Genomic DNA, 19,802 nt, shown 5'->3' on the forward strand with positions numbered 1-19,802 from the left:
GATTTCCAAAAATAAAAATGTTTAAAACAACAATAATAACATAATTTAAATTTACACAACTCAATTATTATTGATAATTTTTTTAAATCCTTTAATCGATAAATCACAATTCTTTTTCTGTACAACTATAAAACCTGTGTCTTTATTTAAATTAAAAAAATAACTGTCAAAATACAGGGTAGGAATTAAAAATCTTTATTCAAAAGTACAGAGTTGCATTTATAATTAAATAAAAAACAAAATGGCGAATGTGGGTAAAGTTTTAGCTACAATAAAAGCTGTTATAACAAGATTGGTGTTTGCTTGCCATGGTATAATTGCTATCTGGCAAGTAACGGTGTTCAAACACAGTATAGAATATTGGTATTTAGCGTCACCCATATTGTTATTAATACTTGAAGGTGTATTTACTCTCACAATAAAAGACAATCAAGAGTGGAAATGGTAAGTATATATACGCAGTTTTTAAATTAATTTTAACAACAAACATGGTTAAAAAATAAAACGCAATTACTTTGTGATATTATTTACTTATAAAACGAATATATTCATACAAATAATATAAATAAAATTATCATTATTATAGAAGGAACACAAAATATATAGAAATAGAAAAATAGATCTACGTATATTATTCATAACTAGCTTTCGATCGAGACTCCGTCCCTGGAATTGAAAAACGTAGTAAGTAGCTTAAGTGTTTTTCCAGAATAATTTTCATAAAATTGTGCCTTTCATTCCGTTGAAATAAAAAGAAGAAATTAATAAACATAACCTATGTTACTCACAGATAACCTTTTAGCGGTGAAAGAATTTATAAAATCGGCCCAGTAGTTTGAGCCTATTCATTACAAACAAAGTTTTCCCTCTTTATAATTTTAGTATAGATAAGACAACCTCCTCCTTTTTGAAGTTGTATCTGTACTATTATAATAAAGCGTAAACAAACACTTCTTTGTTGCCTAACATGTCAGCAATTACAGCATATTTTTGAATATTTTTTTTTAATAAAAGGCCCTACACAGTCACGCTTTAGGCTTTATATTTCACGCCATTAAACTTAGGGGGTAAATATTTTGAAAAAAAACCCTAATGTGGGAAAGAGACTATAAGTTGCTGCCAATATCAAGGAAAAAAGGTTGCCAAGGTTTGTCATCATGTCATGTCATTTTGACATTTGCAATTGATAATTTGACACATGTCACATTAATTTGACACAAAATAAAATTTTCATAATTTTAGGCGGATAAAGTCGCACGGGAACAGCCAGTTTTTCATATTTCTACTCGTTAGGATGAGGACATAAACAAGAAAGTGTTACGAATGCATGTGGATGGCTACAAAGGTAGAAGACGGCCGAAGAATGTAATTGTGTGAAAGAGGATATGCTTAAGAAGGGAGTGGATTCAGATACGAAGAGCAGATTATTCCCGTTAATTTTCGCGCCTTTTTCTTAATATCACAGTATATTTAAATACTTTTGTTCTGTTCGACCTTTTATATTGTCACCCCGTTAGACTGACATTTAAGGGCTTTATGAATGACCAGCGACGTGGAAAGCTAAACTTTGCATTAAATAACAAACAGATGTGAAAATAATTGAAGGGTATAAAATAAAAGACGATACAGTACAATTAAAAAAAAAACTATGCATATATAAAGCAACAATTTATGTTAAAACGAGCTGTTGCCCGCGACTTCGTACGCGTGGTATGAGAAAACATACGAACTATTTAAATTACAAAAAGCTACGTATCCCGGGAACCGGACATTTCTCGGGGATGAAGCTTATCCCATGTGTACTCCAGACTTTGTTTTATATCTGTGATAAATTTCAATAAGATTTGTTGAACCGTTGCTGAATGATCGAGTAAACATTAAAAAACTAAATTAATTAATCCCACGGGAACCGTAACTATTCCCGGGATAAAAAGTAGACTATGTGTTCTTCCCGACTATGTTCTAAACCTGTGCCAAATTTCAGCCGTTTAGGCTACAAACGCTAACAAACATCCATCCATCCATTCATCTAAACTTTCGCATTTATAATATTAGTAAGATTGTTAGGTTAAAAAATTTGGACTGAAGGGTATATTTTTTGAGATTGTGAAATATAATAATTTAAATATGTTTGTAAAATGGCGTTATATTGTGTTGGCTTTTTTTAGTGACGGTATAATTATGTAATTTGCTAAAACTGTCCGCGATGACAGCGCCATCTTTTATGACAGGAACCGGATGTCATTAGTGGGCACACTGAGTCAACATTTCTCTGCCGCACCTTGTTAACTATTAAGATATCAAATAGTACCCTCGTATAGATGTTGAATTAGTTTTATTAAAGACTCCAAAAATCAAACAAAAAAATGGGACCCACCTGCAGGCATAAAAAGTATTATCAAAATCGGTCCACTAGCGGTGGAATTATGCCATAACTTACATAAAAAAAATAAAAAATAACATACAGACGAATTGAGTTACCCCCTTCTTTTGGGAAGTCGGTCAAAAAAACCAATCATTTAATAGTCAATATCTTTTATACTGTAATCTCTGTAACATCTAAATCTATACAGTTATTCTGGCCCAGTAGTTTTTGAGTTATTTCAATACATGCAAAAATACAAATGTTTCCTCTTTATAATGTAACGAGCTGTTGCCCGCGACTTCGTCCGCGTGGTATTAAAAAAACATACGAACTATATAAATTACAAAAAGCTACGTATCCCAGGAACCGGACATTTCTCGGGGATGAAGCTTATCCCATGTGTACTTCAGACTTTGTTTTATATCTGTGCCAAATTTCAATAAGATATGTTAAACCGTTGCAGAATGATTGAGTAAACATTAATAAACTAAATTAATGAATCCCATGGGAACCGTAACTATTTCCGGGTTAAAAAGTAGCCTATGTTTTCTTCCAGACTATGCTCTAAACCTGTTCCAAATTTTATGGAGATCCGTTCAGCCGTTTAGGCTACAAACGCTAACAAACATCCATCTATCCATCCATCTAAACTTTCACATTTATATTAGTAAGACTATACTACCTGTTTCCGTGCGGCTTCTTCATTAGTCAAATTCTCAATTTTAAATATCAAAATTACAGTTACCACAATAACCTTGTTTCATTAATATTGGCACCTTGTAGTTTATGGTCCTGTTCCCTCATGAAGTTTTCCAATTTATTTACCCTCTAAGTTGAATAACGTCAAAATAAAGCCTAAAGCGTGTAAGGGCTTTTTATTAAAGAAAAAAAATATTGAAAAATATGCTGTAATTGCTGACATCCTACGCGACGAAGTAGTGTGTGTTTATGCCTAATATTAATATAGATGTAACCAGATAGACTAGTGTTTAACTATCCGTACTAAAGCTGGTTTTAACACAGGTTCTGCCCATCCGTCTTCATCTACTTGGGTCTGGTGGTGCCAGCGATATGGCTACTAGAACTACACAAAGTAGACCTGAGACTGCAAAAGATAGCCAACGTTACAATTATAGAGGTAAGTATCAATTTACCTAAATTACCTTGAAACGTTTGACGTCACGTTTATGTTTTCGTTACACGAAAGAGATAGATATATCTTACTGTAGATAAAGCGTACCAAAACAAACGAAATAAAACTATTATTGAGGCAAATGAATAAATGGGTTTTTCATTTTGATAGAATATCGAAGTGCATTATAAAATTAATTATTTTAATAGCGTTACTTACAGTTGGGAAACTGGCAGGGTACACCCTTTAAAGCTACAATCATTGGAAGTTTTTAAAACGAGATTCGGAACAAAAACAAATACAACGCAGCTTATGGCTAGTTTCCTTTTATTATTATCCCTTCGTTTGCACTCACTGCTCAAATGACTTATTTGTAGGGAGAGGTAGAATTTGTCTTGTTGACACCGCGCATTTCCTCGACTGTACCTTTAATTGACTTATAAGGGGGTAGAAAAGAAATACATCGTGACTACACCTTCCCTTCCCTGCCAAAATGTTATAGTTTTAAGTTTTCGTCATTGGACGATACGATAGCTACCATCCTTACCATCTCGTTGGCTGGCATTCCAAAACCGTGCGGTTTCCGCTGAACTCTCTGGCTTGCACAGCCGCGTTGTGCAATGTATCCTCGGCGGTATATCCAAACCAATACAACTTAAGGACCTTCAAGAAGCGCGCCTATAGCCTCAAAGGCAGGCAACGTATCTGTAGTTCCTCTGGTGATGCGGATGTCTATGGCGTCGTTGACCACCTTGGTGTTCTCGTCACTCGTTTACCCCCTTTCATTATTAAACAAAATCATTTTCTTTTCTATAGCCTGGTCTCCCTATACCCGGTGCTACCAAGATTCCTACGGATATGTGGGTAACTCTTATCGAGCAGTTTTTGATGTTAACACTGATTGTGGGTCGCTGGTTGTTACCTAAAGGAGATCTGACGAGAGATCAGCTCAGTCAATTGTTACTAGTTTACATAGGTGAGTGATACTTACGAGATGTTTTGATATATTAACTATTCCCGTGTTCATCCGCATGACATTATAACATTTTATTTTACTTGCTTTCATCCGCTACTCCGTCCGCGTAAAATTAAAAAAGTGAGTAGCCTATGTGTTCTTCCAGACTATCCTCTACATCTATACCAAATTTCATCGAGATCCGTGCAGCCGTTTAGGCTGCAAACTCTAACAAACATCCATCCATCCATTCATCTCTACAGTGGTAGAGCCCGCTTTAACATCTTTGCACGAGTAGGCCAGCTCGCCCGGTGTAATACCACGACCATACAGAAAACAGACGTGAAGTGGAAGCAATTCCGCATTTCGTCTGATAAGTGTGGTGCCGGAGGCCTAATTTTAGTCCCTTTCCCTTTCCACCCTTTTCTTCAGAGGAAAGGATGGGAAGGGAAAGTGGATTTACGGTGGAGGATACGCATAGGAAGCGGAAATGTCTTTTTGTGGGTATCCTCCTCCGTCAATGAAGGGTAGGCAGCGCTGCAATTGCGGATGTTTATGTGCAGCGGTCGCTTTCCATTTCGGTGGATTCAGGCCGCTTGCTCGTTTGCCACCTTATAATATATATAAAAAAAATATATATATTGATATGGTCTTGCTATTGCTTTTTTCGCTTTTGTCCCATTTTCGCATAGCAATTTTTTCCTATCTGTTTTATTTTATGTTTTTTAACACGGTATGAATATTTCTCAACAGGTACCGCTGCCGATATAATCGAGTTCTTTGATTCGTTCAAAGACGAGAAAGTGGCCACCGAGAAGGTCCTGGTCCTGCTAACCCTGGCCATCTGGTCGTGGTCTCTGGTGCAGTTTACGGTGGTCCTGACCGCGACCAAATCGAGGAAGACCAGGGGCACCGCACATAGGTCTGAAATGTACGTACAATTATGACGCACGCCCGCTTTCATACAAGCACATCATTAAACACTGACCAGAAATATAAAACACCTCACCATATTGAAAAAAAAATATAGTTAACTATAGTGTGTAAATAATTTAGATTAGTTTGACAATTAATTTCAAATTTAGTAGGGATGGGTTGTGTAATCAGTCATGAATCTTATCGATTTTTATTCTTATAGAAGTTGGGATCGATAGATTTATAGTTATAACTTATGAAATAAAACAAACACTGTTTTCTCAAATTAATAATGACCATAACAAATAATGAGAACGAATAAATGTTTATTACTACTACAGCCGTACGTAATCGAATTGGATTTCGCTATTATTTCTGTCATCGCTAAATTCTCTATACTATAATCAATACTAGAATTGTCCTCTAAATTAGTGAAAAAGAAAATAATAATTTAGTCGAGTTTGATAATTATTTAAACCGAATATCGATAGTTCATAATTGTTCGCTGCGTGTTTCGTCACTACGATACCTGTCTATTAAGTATGACATTTGTATGATATAAATTGAATTCGATACTTCATATGCGTCATTTATCAAACTAATCTATCTTATTTAGACAAACAAAAAGAGAGAGTGTATTTATGTATGTATATTGAATGTATTTACAGTTGTATGCGTATTTGGGCAATGGAAATACTTTGTGGAAACTAGCAAAAAAACTTCATTTCTTACAAATAATACATTTTAGGAAAAAAAATTACATAAAAAACTAAAACATCCGTCAAAAACCCAATTCGAATCTCTCTGTTATTCGTTCTATTTTTGACCGACTTCCCAAAACAAGGAGGTACTCAATTCGTCTGTTTGTTGTTTTTTATTTTTTTTAAACTTTTATTCTTCATTTATCTCACGACGCTAGTTGCCAGTAACTTCAACATAGAGAAGGTGCCCCAATGATTATCTATTTTCATGGTCATTATGTACAGCCGCTTACATAAATCTTCCATACTCTATATCTTACTAATATTAATGCGAAAGTTTATATGGATGGATGTTTGTAAGAGTTTGTAGCCTAAACTTGTGAACGAATCTGTATAAAATTTGGCATAGATGTAGAGGTTAGTCTGGAAGAACACTTAGGCTACTTACTTTTGATTTTTTTAATTCCATGATGACGGAGTCCCGGGCAAAAGCTAGTGATTGTCTATTTTCATGGTCATTATGTACAGTCGGCTACATAAATCTACATATATACTAACATAAACACGAAATATTTGTATTTTTGGATGTATTGAAATAACTCAAAATCTACTGAGCCGATTTCAAATTCGTTCACCATTAAAAAGCTACGTTATCGCTGTGTAACATAAGCTATATAATTTCACATGGACAAAGTCGCGAGCAACAGTTAGTTATGTATTTAAAAATAGACACTTTTATGTAAAATATCTTTAACCAAAGTCCTATAAAGTTTGAAAGTTTTGTAAATGTACTCATATCTATGCAGCTGACTGTACTTTTTTCCGACATTAAGGTGTGGGACTATAGCGTAATGGTTGAAGACACGGTGATGTGTTCGATATCTGCCATTAGATTATTGTGAACCTAACAACCCTACAACTTAGTTGGAACGTTTATAAAAATATCAATAACATTCGGTTATGTATATATTATTTAAAATGTAATTGAAACAAATTTTTGGGAATATAAAGATCTTCAAATAGCACAAAAACCGAGTTTCAACACTTAACATCTGTTCCGTTCACGCTGTGCTTTCCACCACGCTATGATTTACGTTCTTATAAATGTTAAAATTGTCTTCACACTTATTGCAAATTACATAAAGTTAAGACACAAAATTAATGCAATTTAATTTAATCCCCACAGGAATTCAAGCCGTGCGTGTTGTTGTTCAATAGAAGTGTGCGCTATAATAATGAATATAGCATTACAAGATGCACCATTTCTTGCATTTAGGTTGTTAATTATAGCGCATTACAAAATTATTAATTATATGAATATTTTCTTCACCTGCAAGAATACGTTGGTGAGTTCTTCAGATTCAAGATTTTGCTATTTTTATACGGCAGGGGCAAGGTAGTTTGGACTTTTATAGTCAAGCAAGGATGTTTGGCCGGTCCATCGGTTTTTTAATCAAGAAATATAATGTAAATAATACAAAAAAAATGATATACAGTTACAGTACGAAGATTTTGTTATGGTTAGTTTTTTGACAATGAAATGAAGGAGTCATAATTCAATTTGTCTTATACCAACCGGATCGAAAAACCTTGTATCTCTACATTGCCTACATTGTCACTAGTGTTTTAAGTTACTTCAAATAGTTTGAAATGTTAAGGTTTTATCAAAATTCATTGATGTAGGTTATTTTGCTGCAAATATACCGACTGTACGTGTTACATTTGGAAACCGTTGAAGAAGGAACTGGCTCTGTGTACAGAAAGAGACGGAAACACAAATCCGAAAGTAAAGAGCAGGACAAGAAACGGACGTGAGCAATTAAGATTCTAAATTAAACATTAGTTAATTTTAATTAAAATAACGTTATATTATGAATAAATAAATTTAAAAAGTGATCATATTTTTTAACATTATCTGATTTTATTTATTTTTACAGACATAGCAAACCAAGAAAACATAAAAAGAGACATGAAATAGGTGAAACTTCTGTCTCTGTCATCAGCGACCCGAGACGACAAGAAAGAGTAGATGGCGGGAGAATTAGGTAATTTTTTATCTATATCCATAGATATTATTAAATTTAATTAAACATAAGACTTTTTTTGTCTTACTTTCGTACTCCGGTTGCATCTATACTTTTCTAAATGACCTAATTGTCAATTTACTCTTGTTTTTTTGTGTTTCATTTGTCTCCTACTGATTATTTAGTAACGAGCTGTTGCCCGCGACTTCGTACGCGTGGTATTAGAAAACATACAAACTATGTAAATTACAAAAAGCTACGTATCCCTCGGGAACCGGACATTTCTCGGGGATGAAGGTTATCCCATGTGTACTCTAGACTTTGTTTTATATCTGTGCCAAATTTCAATAAGATATGTTGAACCGTTGCAGAATGATCGAGTAAACATTAAGAAACTAAATTAATGAATCCCACGGGAACCGTAACTATTCCCGGGATAAAAAGTAGCCTATGTGTTCTTCCAGACTATGCTCTAAACCTGTGCCAAATTTCATGGAGATCCGTTCAGCCGTTTAGGCTACAAACGCTAACAAACATCCATCCATCCATCCATCCATCCATCCATCCATCCATCCATCCATCCATCCATCCATCTATCCATCCAACCATCTAAACTTTCGCATTTATAATATTAGTAAGATAAGATTAGAGTTTTAAATGCACAAAGAATTATTCAAATCTGATTGTTAGTTGTTTACATTTTCGCACATAAATATTTACTTTCTGTTTTGTTTGTAGACAAGACTTGCCTTTAGCTGTTTTCGTGTCTCGTGTTGACTAGTAGGGCAAACTAATTTCGTAATAATAATAAAATGAATACTTGAAATAAGCAAAATAACGTTTCGTTTTGGGCAGCATTTTATTTACAAAACTGTGTATAGGAGGGTTGTCACCTTGGAACGTAACAAATGAAACGACACTAGTGATGTGACAATATTAGAACATTGTTTATCGATATCTGTAATAAATTCACTATTTGTAATTTTAAATGTTTTAAATCCGATGTCACCGTATTCTAATATTGTCTGATTTCGATATGACTTCAGTAAAAGAGAAAAGTTAGGAATAAGGTTTTTTTTTTACAAATAATAATGTGAACTAAAAAATATGTCACACCGTGGTATAAGAATCAACTATAAATTAAACAAAATCCAAATGAAGTCTCTAAATAAAAAAAATATAGAAACAATGGATTTCGTGAAATATTACATCATAAAAAGGTGTCATTACATATAAGACAGGCAAATGTTTTTTATCGATAGAAAATGTTTTCACATCACTAGTACGAAAGGTGTGGCCTCGGCCGTCGAGGGCCACAATCGACGGGATGACCTGTCTGTTTGTATTAGCTGTATGTATATATGACTCTGCAGTGAATTTAATGGTTCCACCGAACTCGAGCCACAGAATAAGTAATTTTGTAGTTAATAGTGTTAGGTTTTTGACTATTTTGATAAATTCTGCATTCTTAAAAGTTTTTTTTTTAGTCTGTGATTATCAATACAATTTATTCTTATTTAAAACGGCAATAATATTAGGAAATTGTAAAGAAACGGAAGGAATCACTATTCCTTCCGTTTCTTTACATTTTCCTAGTGGGGTTAGTTTTTTAAAAGTTTTGGCAAGGAGTGGCTCAGGCCCTGTCGCTAACAAGCTCAGTATTTTTTACATACTGTACGCTTTGATTTTTAAAATACGTAGAAAAGTATCAGATCTTGTTAGATTTTCTGTCTCTTTCCTCTTTTATTTCTGTTACAATAAGGTGTGTTTAAAAAGTTTGCTCTAATCTCAGGGATGTTTGATCGAATTTTAAAAAATACCTTTTGCATTTTAAAGCAAAAATATTAAGTAAAGTTACATATAAGCTATTTGACATAAGGATGATGATGATAATGTTGATAAGCTATTTTACATCAGGCTAAGAAACTTAGGGCCTAAGCAGAAAGAAAACAGAGAAAATACATAACTTAGAAAGCGATTTTTACAGTGGTAGTGCCCCCTTTAACATCTTAGCACGAATACGCCGGCACGTCACCAGTAATACCATAGTATTACCACGACCACACAGAAGACAGGCGTGAAATGGAAGCAATTCCGTGTACTGTCTGATGAGTGTGGTGCCGGAGGCCTAATTTAAGTCCCTTTTTCTTTACCACTCTTTTAAAAGAAGAGGATGGGAAGAGGAAGTGGATTTGACGGTGGAGGAGATGCATAGGAAGGAAATATCCTCATTATGCGCGTCTCCTCCTCTGTCGGATAAGGGTAGGCAACGCATCTGCAATCGGATGTCTATGGGCAGCGGTCGCGTTACCATTTTGGCGGATTCAGGTGGCCGCTTGCTCGTTTGCCACCTTATGTTATATATAAAAAAAAAGAGATGGATGGAGTGGAAGGTGACATGATCAAGAAGGGAGTGATGACTGAGATGACGTATGATAGAGTTATGGAGGACAAAAACCTGTTGCGCTAACGGGAGAAGAATAAGAAGGAAGATGATAATGAGTACAATAATGTAGGAAACATGACGATGTTTTATTTTTACAGAGCAATTATTCTAACGAATACAGATGAAATTAAAGAATTGGAGTTGACGAAACTCTTCCAAGATCAAGTCGGAGTAGAGAATGAGAAGAAGAAAGGGTAAGAATGAGTTTTTATTACCTTTTATAACGAAATACTTCGTATATTAAATGCATTACATTAGATTAATCTTTCAATTGGGCATTTTGTTATTTGACTTGCTTTTGCTCAGGGCTTCTTTATATTAAAAAAAAAAAAACATAGTCCCTAAGTGGTAATGTACTTTTTTATGGTATAAAATGTTTGAAAACAGTTTAGTAATGTGTGTATATACTTAGTTTCACATTTACAAAAATACAAATCTTTTCTCTCAAGGATCTCTTTATTTTGATGTTAATATTTTCGTAAGTTTTTAAATAGTGGTACAGCACTATTCGTATAACCAAAAAGTTACTTTTTTAAGGGAGTTAGACTGACAATCGTTTTACTCTGCAATAAGTGTAACTAACTATATTAATCTAAAAATAATATTTCAGTAAAAAGAAGAAACAAAAAGCAAACTCCTCCGAAGAATCTCTTAACAACATTCACCATACAACCGACGACTCCGGCATTTGACATCATCGGATAAGGCGGGAGAGTCCGCACAAGCATAGAGAGAAAAAAGAAGACAGACGCAAAGAGAAAAAGAGTAAGAAAAAGCAGGTCAGTAGCGAGAGTGAAAGTGACAGTTGTTCTTGAACATGGAAAGTAAAAGTTTGGTTCTTTGTCTATGGTTACGGTGTTGCCATTGAAATAATGCCGTTGTTTTTTTGGTAAATTCGTCGGGAGGATATAATATTGTTAGATTTATATAGATTTTGCTTAAAGTTATAGCTTTTATTAGAAAAGTAGCAGTATTAATAGTGCATTATTTGTTTACGCTTATTTAATAATTATTTAAAGTATTTAAAAATTAAAACTATTTAACAAACACTTTCTTCAAATGTTGTATTTAAGATATTGCTTAGTTATATGTAGATTTTACATATTTTCTAAGAGAACTAACAACCGCAGGAAAGAGATATTTGTTTGACATATTTTTGGATGTCAAGGTTTTTGTTACTAATGTGTATTTTATGCCTATAATCCTCGGGGAACTCAAGATTCATAAAATTATTGAAAACTAGTGTATAAAAACTAAGACGACAGTAAAATAGCACTGTTTTAATCGGATTTGTGCTATGCACGATTTTCTAGAATTATTTTGGTAGTGAAATGTAATTAAAGAAATAATGTACAATCTAGTGCCTTCAAAATGCCTTGTGTAGTAATTTTTAGAAGGATTTAGGATTTATAAATTATTAAAGAATTTTCTACTTTCTTACGACAGATATTTATGTATAAAAAAAAGTAGATAAAAGCTGTTGTTTGTTAATATTTTTTTAAATGTTTACAATATTTCCGTTAAATAAAGCTTTTCGTGTAGATTATCTTTCTTTTCGAAAATAAACATTTGAAAATAGAAAACCGTTAATTTTAAATTTTTTTGTTAATAAAAAAATATATTTGTACCAAATGTGAAATACCATAGACAATTTTTTTACTAAATTAATTGTTATAGGTTATTGAACAGAGTATTTGATATGTTTTATTTATATTTAGCGAAATAATGCACAAATATATAAATGTTATAAAAAAATCCGTAGATTTCTAATAAAATAAATGTTAATCAATGATGTTATTTATTTTTAATCTAATTTTTTATTAAGATTTCAATCGATTTCCTGATGTTTTTCACTCAAAGGTAAAGATTTTAATAATTTAAGGGAATATCAGGAACGTGTTTTGAATAAAATTCTTTTCACATTAGTTATACCGATTTATTCTCATTTAAATAAAATAAATTAACAATAGGATCTAATATAACACTTCTAATCAGTAGGTATTTCTGCACCGTATTTATAATAAATACTCCGCCAGAAATACGCCCGCTCAGGCGTGAGTTCCGACACATACTGAGGTTCTAAGTCAATAGCCAAGTGGTGGGAATAAGGTACCCACTCGCCGTTGTTCGTTTCTGGTGTGGGTGATCTGGAAAATAATTGTAGTACTTTTTATTCTTAACATTTAGTAATTACTAATTAATAATTTCATGCACTAAATTAAATAAAATTAACTATAATTTATCAGCAGTATTTAGTAATCTTGCTTCTAACTATTATAAATGCGAAAGTTTATATAGAAGGATGTTTGTGTAGTCCCGCTTTGATTTCTATCTGATTCCGATGAACTTATATGGAGGTGCGCACACTACTCGATGGTTAGTTGTGCGAGTAATCAGTTTATTTGGCTGCGAAATAATCGACAATCGCACAACATTTGTGCAATAGTCAAAGGTGTGCACCCGCTTTGTATTACTAAAACACTTACCCATATTTAGCGAAATTTGTCCACATCATTGTCATAAATGTAACCATTCTGGCATCCTCTTCATCCATTGGTAAGGGCAATCGTTCTAATTCAAAAATATAAAACAAATCGTCCCTATTAGAAGTCGCTTCTAAACTACTATTCGTTAGAATTCTGCCTAAATTCCTGTTACCCAAATAATTGAATATATACGCGTATACTGGCAACCCTGTACTATTAGTGTATAAGTTAGTAAACAAAGACATTGGTCCTACGTAAGAAAAATCGGTATTTAGATTAATAATGCCGCCAAGAACAGCCTCATCAGTAGTGGTGTTGACAAAGTAAGTATCTTTCAAAGTATCTCGGAGTTCTATACGGTCTTCTGAGGGTACTTTTAAACTTCTTTGATCTAATGCTGAATAATCTTCGTTCTTTATTCTGTCCATTTGACTACTTATCGTATTATAATCCAGTGTACTTGTCAACCCTTCAACTGTATTTAGACCAATTATCATTGGAACAGGGCTTATTACTTTGCCAGTAGAAAGTATACTAAATGGAGTGTCTAATAAAAATGGTTCTTCATCATCGAATACTTTCTCCAGTGTTGGTAAGAAGACTGATTGGGCGTTCATTTGTTTTCCTATTGCTTCTTCAACTCTAGAAACTTCCGCCTCAGAGTACAGTTCGTATAAATCATACGGGTCTTTTGTGTTAACTCCTAAAGTCTTCGCGATTTTGATAGCGGTATTCAAAGGGTTAACATCGAAAGACTGCGGCGCGAAAGGTGTTCCACTTTCTGATATAACACGATGGAATAGACCTTTAGTAGATTCAGACATAGTTAGATAAATAGCCGCCAAACCGCCACTGCCTTCACCAAAAACAGTCACATTATTAGGATCTCCGAAGAAGTTGGATATATTATCTTTGATCCATCTTAAAGCCGCTCTAATATCCTTTAGTCCAGCATTCCCTGGTGCTTCTTTTATACCCAAATTAAGGAATCCATATGCATTTAATCTGTAATTAACAGTAACAACGATAACACCGTGGCTGATTAAATACTGAGGACCATAGAAGATAGAAGATCCAGAGCCGACACCGAATCCACCACCGTGGAGAAATACCATAACAGGAAGGGATGTATTTTGTAATTGTGATGGTAAATATATGTTTAGTACGAGACAGTCTTCTGTATCGCTGGGTGAAGCTAAAGGATCCGGGGCTGGGAATTGTGGACAAAGAACTTCTCGATTATCAGCTTTGTATACTCCCGAGAATGTTGGAGGATCTTCCGGAGCCTGGAATAAAGAAATTGGTTAAATAATTAAAAACATAGTGGCATAGAATTAGACGAAACGTTGTCCCTTAACGACTGTCTCTGTGGTTACTGGTCAAGCAAAAATTTTAATTCGATTTTTTTTTATTATATTAACTATTAGGTGCCAAACGAGCGAGCGGCCACCTGAATTCACCCAAATGGCAAAGCGACCACTGCCCATAGACATTCACTATAGCGGATGCGTTGTCTACTCTTAATCGAGAGAGGAGACGCACATAAAGAGGATTGCCCGTTCCCATGCGTCTCCTCCACCTTCAAATTCACGTTCTCTTCTCATCCTTTTGTCATAAAAAAGTGTGGGAAGCAATAGGGACTAAAGTTGGGCCTCCGGCACCGAACTCATCAGACTGTACGCGGAATTGATCTCACTCCACGTCTGTCCTCTGTCGTGGTATTGCACCGAGCGACTCGACCCATTCGTGCGAAGTTGTTAAAGCGGGATCTACCACTGTTCACTTACCCTAAACTTAACAGGAACTGCATATCTGATACTAAGGAATTCGTAGTACAATCCATTGTTGGACAAGCTTCCTTCAACAGTCCCTTGCTTGGTTTCCACTTGAAGTGTTTCTTCTGCGGAAACCAGAGACAATACCGCGAAAATGACACAAACACTTAGTGTTACCATCCCTTTGGTTCTTTTTACACTGCGATATAGTCTGCGTAATTATCATTTATATACTTTAGCAATCTGGCAATACAATTTCGTGTAAGTTAAAGATAATTTAAGTTTGTAATCGTAATTATTACGTATAAATCTTGATAAATACTGATTGAGTGATTTCATACTGTAAAAGTCTAAGAATTGAGCAATTTTAATCAACTTCTGCCAACCGGTTAGTTTTAATTTCTGGATTGTCTGTTGTTTAACAATTTTATTATTGTAATTTTCATTTTCTACATTAGTAAAAACATCTCTGAAATAAACATGGACACTTCGCTACGTAAGCACCGATTACAATCAGACTGATGTTGAATTTTAAAAGAATTCGAAGTTTGAAATACAACCGCGTTTTAAAATTTTAAACGCTATTCCATATTTAAATGTCGTTTTGATATTTGGCCGCTTATATCCTGTTAGAAAAATTTCCACTTGTCTATTTTTTGTTATACAAAATGATTTCTCTTAATTGCATAAATGTTTCTTTATCTAATATTGTTTATAATATCAATATACGTGCTAAAGTTATTGTTACAAAATGTACGTGACTGTACTGCAACATGTTATAGATATATAAAACGTTTATCAATTTTATCAGATTTTATTTTCTTAATGTTTTAGTGACTAAATCCACTCTAGTAGTTTTATTTAATTCTATTGGGCTTTTAGGTAAATAAAAAAAAACAAACAAAAAACATTTTATTGGTGTTTTTTTTAATTGTGTATGTGTATTTGAAATGGATACAGACATTTGAAAAATGTATAACAACACTGTTACATACCTATTAATAAATAAAGTACGTAAATAAAACAAGTTTTTTTTCTTTTTAAATACAATTAATGCAAGGCATAATATTTCAATTGTCACAACTGGTCGTAACGGAATAAAGAAAAGTTAAAAAGTTTGACATTTCCAAACAGAAGCATTTCTGACGTTTGTCAAATTTCTCGATTTATTGTATTGTTTTAAATCGACAAAACTGTTTATTTACACACATTTTTCGCTGAAATATGACAATAATTATCACAACAACATACTATTTATGATATAAACTTATAATTATTGAGTGAAACTCGCAACAAACATAAACTAACAGTGCTTACGTGTAATAAAATATTGAGAAAAACCACATCAGTTATGAATAAAAAGCCAAAAAGTGGTCCTAGGATTCGTATAACAAGACAAGCTTTACGTAAAAAGGAAGAAGGTACAGAAGTGAAAGAAGATAGCAGCTTCATTTATACTTGTCAATATTGTCGGGTTAAATTTACACAAAACAGTCATTTTTTCCGACACATGACATCAAATCATCAAGCGCAACAGAGAGAAGCCACTTTCGAGTGCAATGAGTGTCAAATTATCTTCACAAAGAAGAATCTGTTAGATCTACATTATAAAAAGCGTCATCAAATAAAAAATAAATCGAAATGTGAAACGTGTGCGATAACTTTTAAATCTAGATATTGTTTACGTCGACATATGAAGTTAAAGCAAATTATGAATGAAAATTCATGTGTGAAGTGTCAGAAGAAGTTTACTAATAAAGATTTACTTGTTAAACATGTTAAAAATAAGCATACATTTAAAAATGTGACTTATCAATGTGAACTTTGTACTCTTAAGTTTAAAGCTAAAAAATCTTTACAAACTCACTTAAGTAGGATACATAAAAGATTATGATTAATGTAATTTTATGTAACTGAGTTTTCACTACCAAAACATTGACAAAAACATCTCAATCTGCCCTTTTCTTTATTACTGTGTGCACAGTATGTACCTTTACTTACATCTCTATCAGCTGAATATCTGAATTCACTGCCTTCTCTAGCATATCCTCTGCATCACAATACATGCTTTCCCCTGCGTACTGTACAGTATGTACTCTTACATACATCTCATCAGCTGATTATCTGAATTCACTGCCCTCTCTAGCATATCCTCTGCAACACAATACATACTTTCCCCTGAGTAGTGCACAGTATGTACTCTTACATATATCTCTCCCACATATCCTCTTTGAAATACAATTGTTTTAGTTCTGAAAACTCTGTTTAGTTGTTACCATATATTTCAGTTAACTATTTCTATTTTTGTACAACTAAAATACTCTATTAACAACTTTAGACATGGGTAACTTAAAAATACTGATCTGCAGATCAATTCATGGTTCACAAGAATTAGGTAAATTTGTGAAGTTATGATTTATGTCACAAACTATGATTTGCAAGTTACAAGACAACTGGTGGCTTACTGGATTAGTTATATCATGTTGAGCAGTTAATTTAACCCTTAAGGTTATATTTTTTTGTTTTAAATACCTTAAATTGAAACAGGTAGTTAATTAAACATAAATTAATGGAAAAATAAAGGAAAAAAATATTTTTCAAAGTTGTCCATTGCATAAGGTAGATAATACTGATTTATAAATGCATCATCATGCATTTAAGGATTAGATTGTTGAGTAGCAGCTCAACAGTTCACTTCTATGTGAACAACCCAATTCTGAGCTGAGTTACATGTGTGTTGTTGAAATTAATTTGTTAATGAGTGAATTTCTAATATCTACACTTAGTTGTGACCGATTTTGAGTGGCAGTTAAAATAAATAATGTACTTATGTTTAATACAGCAGTATTAGTTTTTGCACAAAGTTTCAATAGATATTAGCTTAATTTGCCCCATTGTGCTTCAGATTAGTCTGGAGTACAATGGGGCAAAAAGGTGGTTATAAATGGAACTATATTATGACAGCTCCGCACCCTTTTGTACCATTGTCTTTATCCATGTAGGTTTTACATCTTTGCTGTCTGAACTATCAAAGAGTGCCTCATGCATTTTAAGAAATGTGAATTAATTTTTTTCACTGGTACTTTCTCTGAAAGGTAATATATCAGTTGTCAAGCTTAGTATTGACATGTAAAAATGAAATGTAAAGTGACAAGTATGCCTACTCTGTTTTTTTTGTATGTCTTTGGCCTCATACTGGACATAGTTTGTATTTAAAATAGTTTTAGCAAGAAGTGTCCTTAAAATTTATAAATACCCTTAGTTTTAGATTTTTTAAGGCAGTAACCTTCTCCGTTGTTAACAGAATTTTTTAACAAAGTTTTTCAAAATCTGTCAAATAGTTTAGGAGAGCAAATTGTATTTTTCTTAACATGAATTTGTGGAAACTCAGTTTGTATCGTCAATTAAAATGGTTTGGTTGTAATTTACTTGTAAATATCTAGTTTTTATTTAGATTAAGAAAATTAACTTGAATAAAATAAGACAATAAATAATTTGTATTATTAACTAGCTTTGACTCTGAGAGGTAAAATAAAGTTTAGGTTTCTTGATACTTTTGGAGTTTTTTAGTTTATTTGGTTGAATATATCATAATGCAAGATATTCTAATACATATAATAAAATTGGAGTGTGTATAATATCAAAAGAAGACTTCCAGATTTCAGGAATGATGTATTTGCGTTGCTGACAATGAAAATCGAATTTTATTTTTTTTCGTCTCCGCAAGCCAAATTTAGGTGCAGGCAGAACATCCTGACTCAAATACCTACACCAGTTGTTAGGAAAGAACACCCATTCAGTTTTTAGGGCCGCTGTGTCAAATGCAAATTGTCCCAATGATCGCCAAACTCGACAGATGGCACTTTAAGAAGAAATTAAAACTCCAAACTTTCTTAAACCAATTATATTTTAAACTTTTAATATTATATATAAATCTTTATAAATATAACTAACATACAAAACTTATATAATAACATCTGAAGATTTAACTAACTTCCCATTTAAGTATCCCATTTTGTGTTTCTCCCGAACATGTCTTACAACATGATCTCTGCGTTTAAATACTTGAGGACAAATTGGACAGACAATTGATTGGTTTAAATGTTGAGATTTAACATGCCTCACCATATGATCTCTGCGTTTAAATGTTGCATTACAATGCGGACATATATGTCTCTCTGACGACACATGCGTCGTCTCATGTTTCTCTAAGTCAGCCAAAGTATGACAACGGAATTCACAATTTCTACATCGAAATACATCTGAATTTGATGTATGGTACATTTTTATATGTTCTAATAAAACATCTTGTCGTTTACAATCTTTATCACATACGGGACAACTTGAATATTTCCTGTTTAAATGCAAATTTTGTACGTGCCTTTTTAAATGGTCTTGGCGACGAAAAACTGAGTCACAATATGTACACATAAATTGCTTCTTATACGCGTGCATTTCAATGTTGTGGTGATCATATTCGATCAAGTTGTCGAAGTTTAAGTTGCAATGAGGACAGAAGCGACTGAAGGTTAAGACATTTTGTGTTTTAGATGTTGAATGTTTGTCAACTGGGGTATGTTCAATTAGATTTAGCACGTATGTTGTACTCTTGTTGTAGTTCTCTGGTTGATAATTTACGTTAACATTATCCATCATTGTATACTTTGTTGTTTTTATTTAGTATTTACAATTCAGTTATCTTTGTCTCATTGTTTTGTTATTGTACAAGAAAAGTTCGACAGTTCTTTGAATATTTCATTTTCCTCCAAACCAAAATGAAAATGACATTACGGTAAAAAATACAGATTAGGTAAACCAAAACTTAAAGTTCGAGTACAGATTAAAAAACGACACTGAACTTTTTTAATGGACAGGCTATAATCATGTTTTGTGCTCATTTGGTTATTGCCATTTTAGTGAGAGTCAAAATGGCGGGTGTACCATCGCGAATTAAATTATACCACTTACTAAAAAAATGTACCTAAAATGTACTAATTAGTACC

General features: G+C 33.2%; 3 protein-coding genes across 3 annotated transcripts; 2 read left to right on the forward strand and 1 right to left on the reverse strand.

Moving 5' to 3' along the window:
• Positions 1-194: 194 nt before the first annotated feature.
• On the forward strand, positions 195-11,571 carry LOC106105851 (transmembrane protein 26). Its single transcript, XM_013286307.1, has 9 exons — positions 195-444; positions 3,389-3,503; positions 4,314-4,473; positions 5,206-5,383; positions 7,255-7,414; positions 7,752-7,879; positions 8,006-8,113; positions 10,637-10,732; positions 11,149-11,571. Exons 1-9 carry the CDS (start codon positions 242-244, stop codon positions 11,228-11,230), a joined length of 1,230 nt encoding a protein of 409 aa, XP_013141761.1. The 5' UTR covers positions 195-241; the 3' UTR covers positions 11,231-11,571.
• A 954-nt stretch (positions 11,572-12,525) lies between these two features.
• On the reverse strand, positions 12,526-15,512 carry LOC106105852 (juvenile hormone esterase-like). The gene is made up of 3 exons (XM_013286308.1): positions 14,812-15,512; positions 13,025-14,310; positions 12,526-12,685 (listed from the first exon to the last, which is right to left on the reverse strand). Exons 1-3 carry the CDS (start codon positions 14,977-14,979, stop codon positions 12,526-12,528), a joined length of 1,614 nt encoding a protein of 537 aa, XP_013141762.1. The 5' UTR covers positions 14,980-15,512.
• A 405-nt stretch (positions 15,513-15,917) lies between these two features.
• On the forward strand, positions 15,918-18,264 carry LOC106105888 (transcriptional repressor CTCF-like). Its single transcript, XM_013286344.1, has one exon. It carries the CDS (start codon positions 16,151-16,153, stop codon positions 16,691-16,693), a length of 543 nt encoding a protein of 180 aa, XP_013141798.1. The 5' UTR covers positions 15,918-16,150; the 3' UTR covers positions 16,694-18,264.
• Positions 18,265-19,802: the final 1,538 nt, after the last annotated feature.

Source organism: Papilio polytes, unplaced genomic scaffold, assembly GCF_000836215.1.
Source record: "Papilio polytes unplaced genomic scaffold, Ppol_1.0 DF822622.1, whole genome shotgun sequence".
In the NCBI taxonomy this organism is placed as follows: Eukaryota; Metazoa; Arthropoda; class Insecta; order Lepidoptera; family Papilionidae; genus Papilio; species Papilio polytes.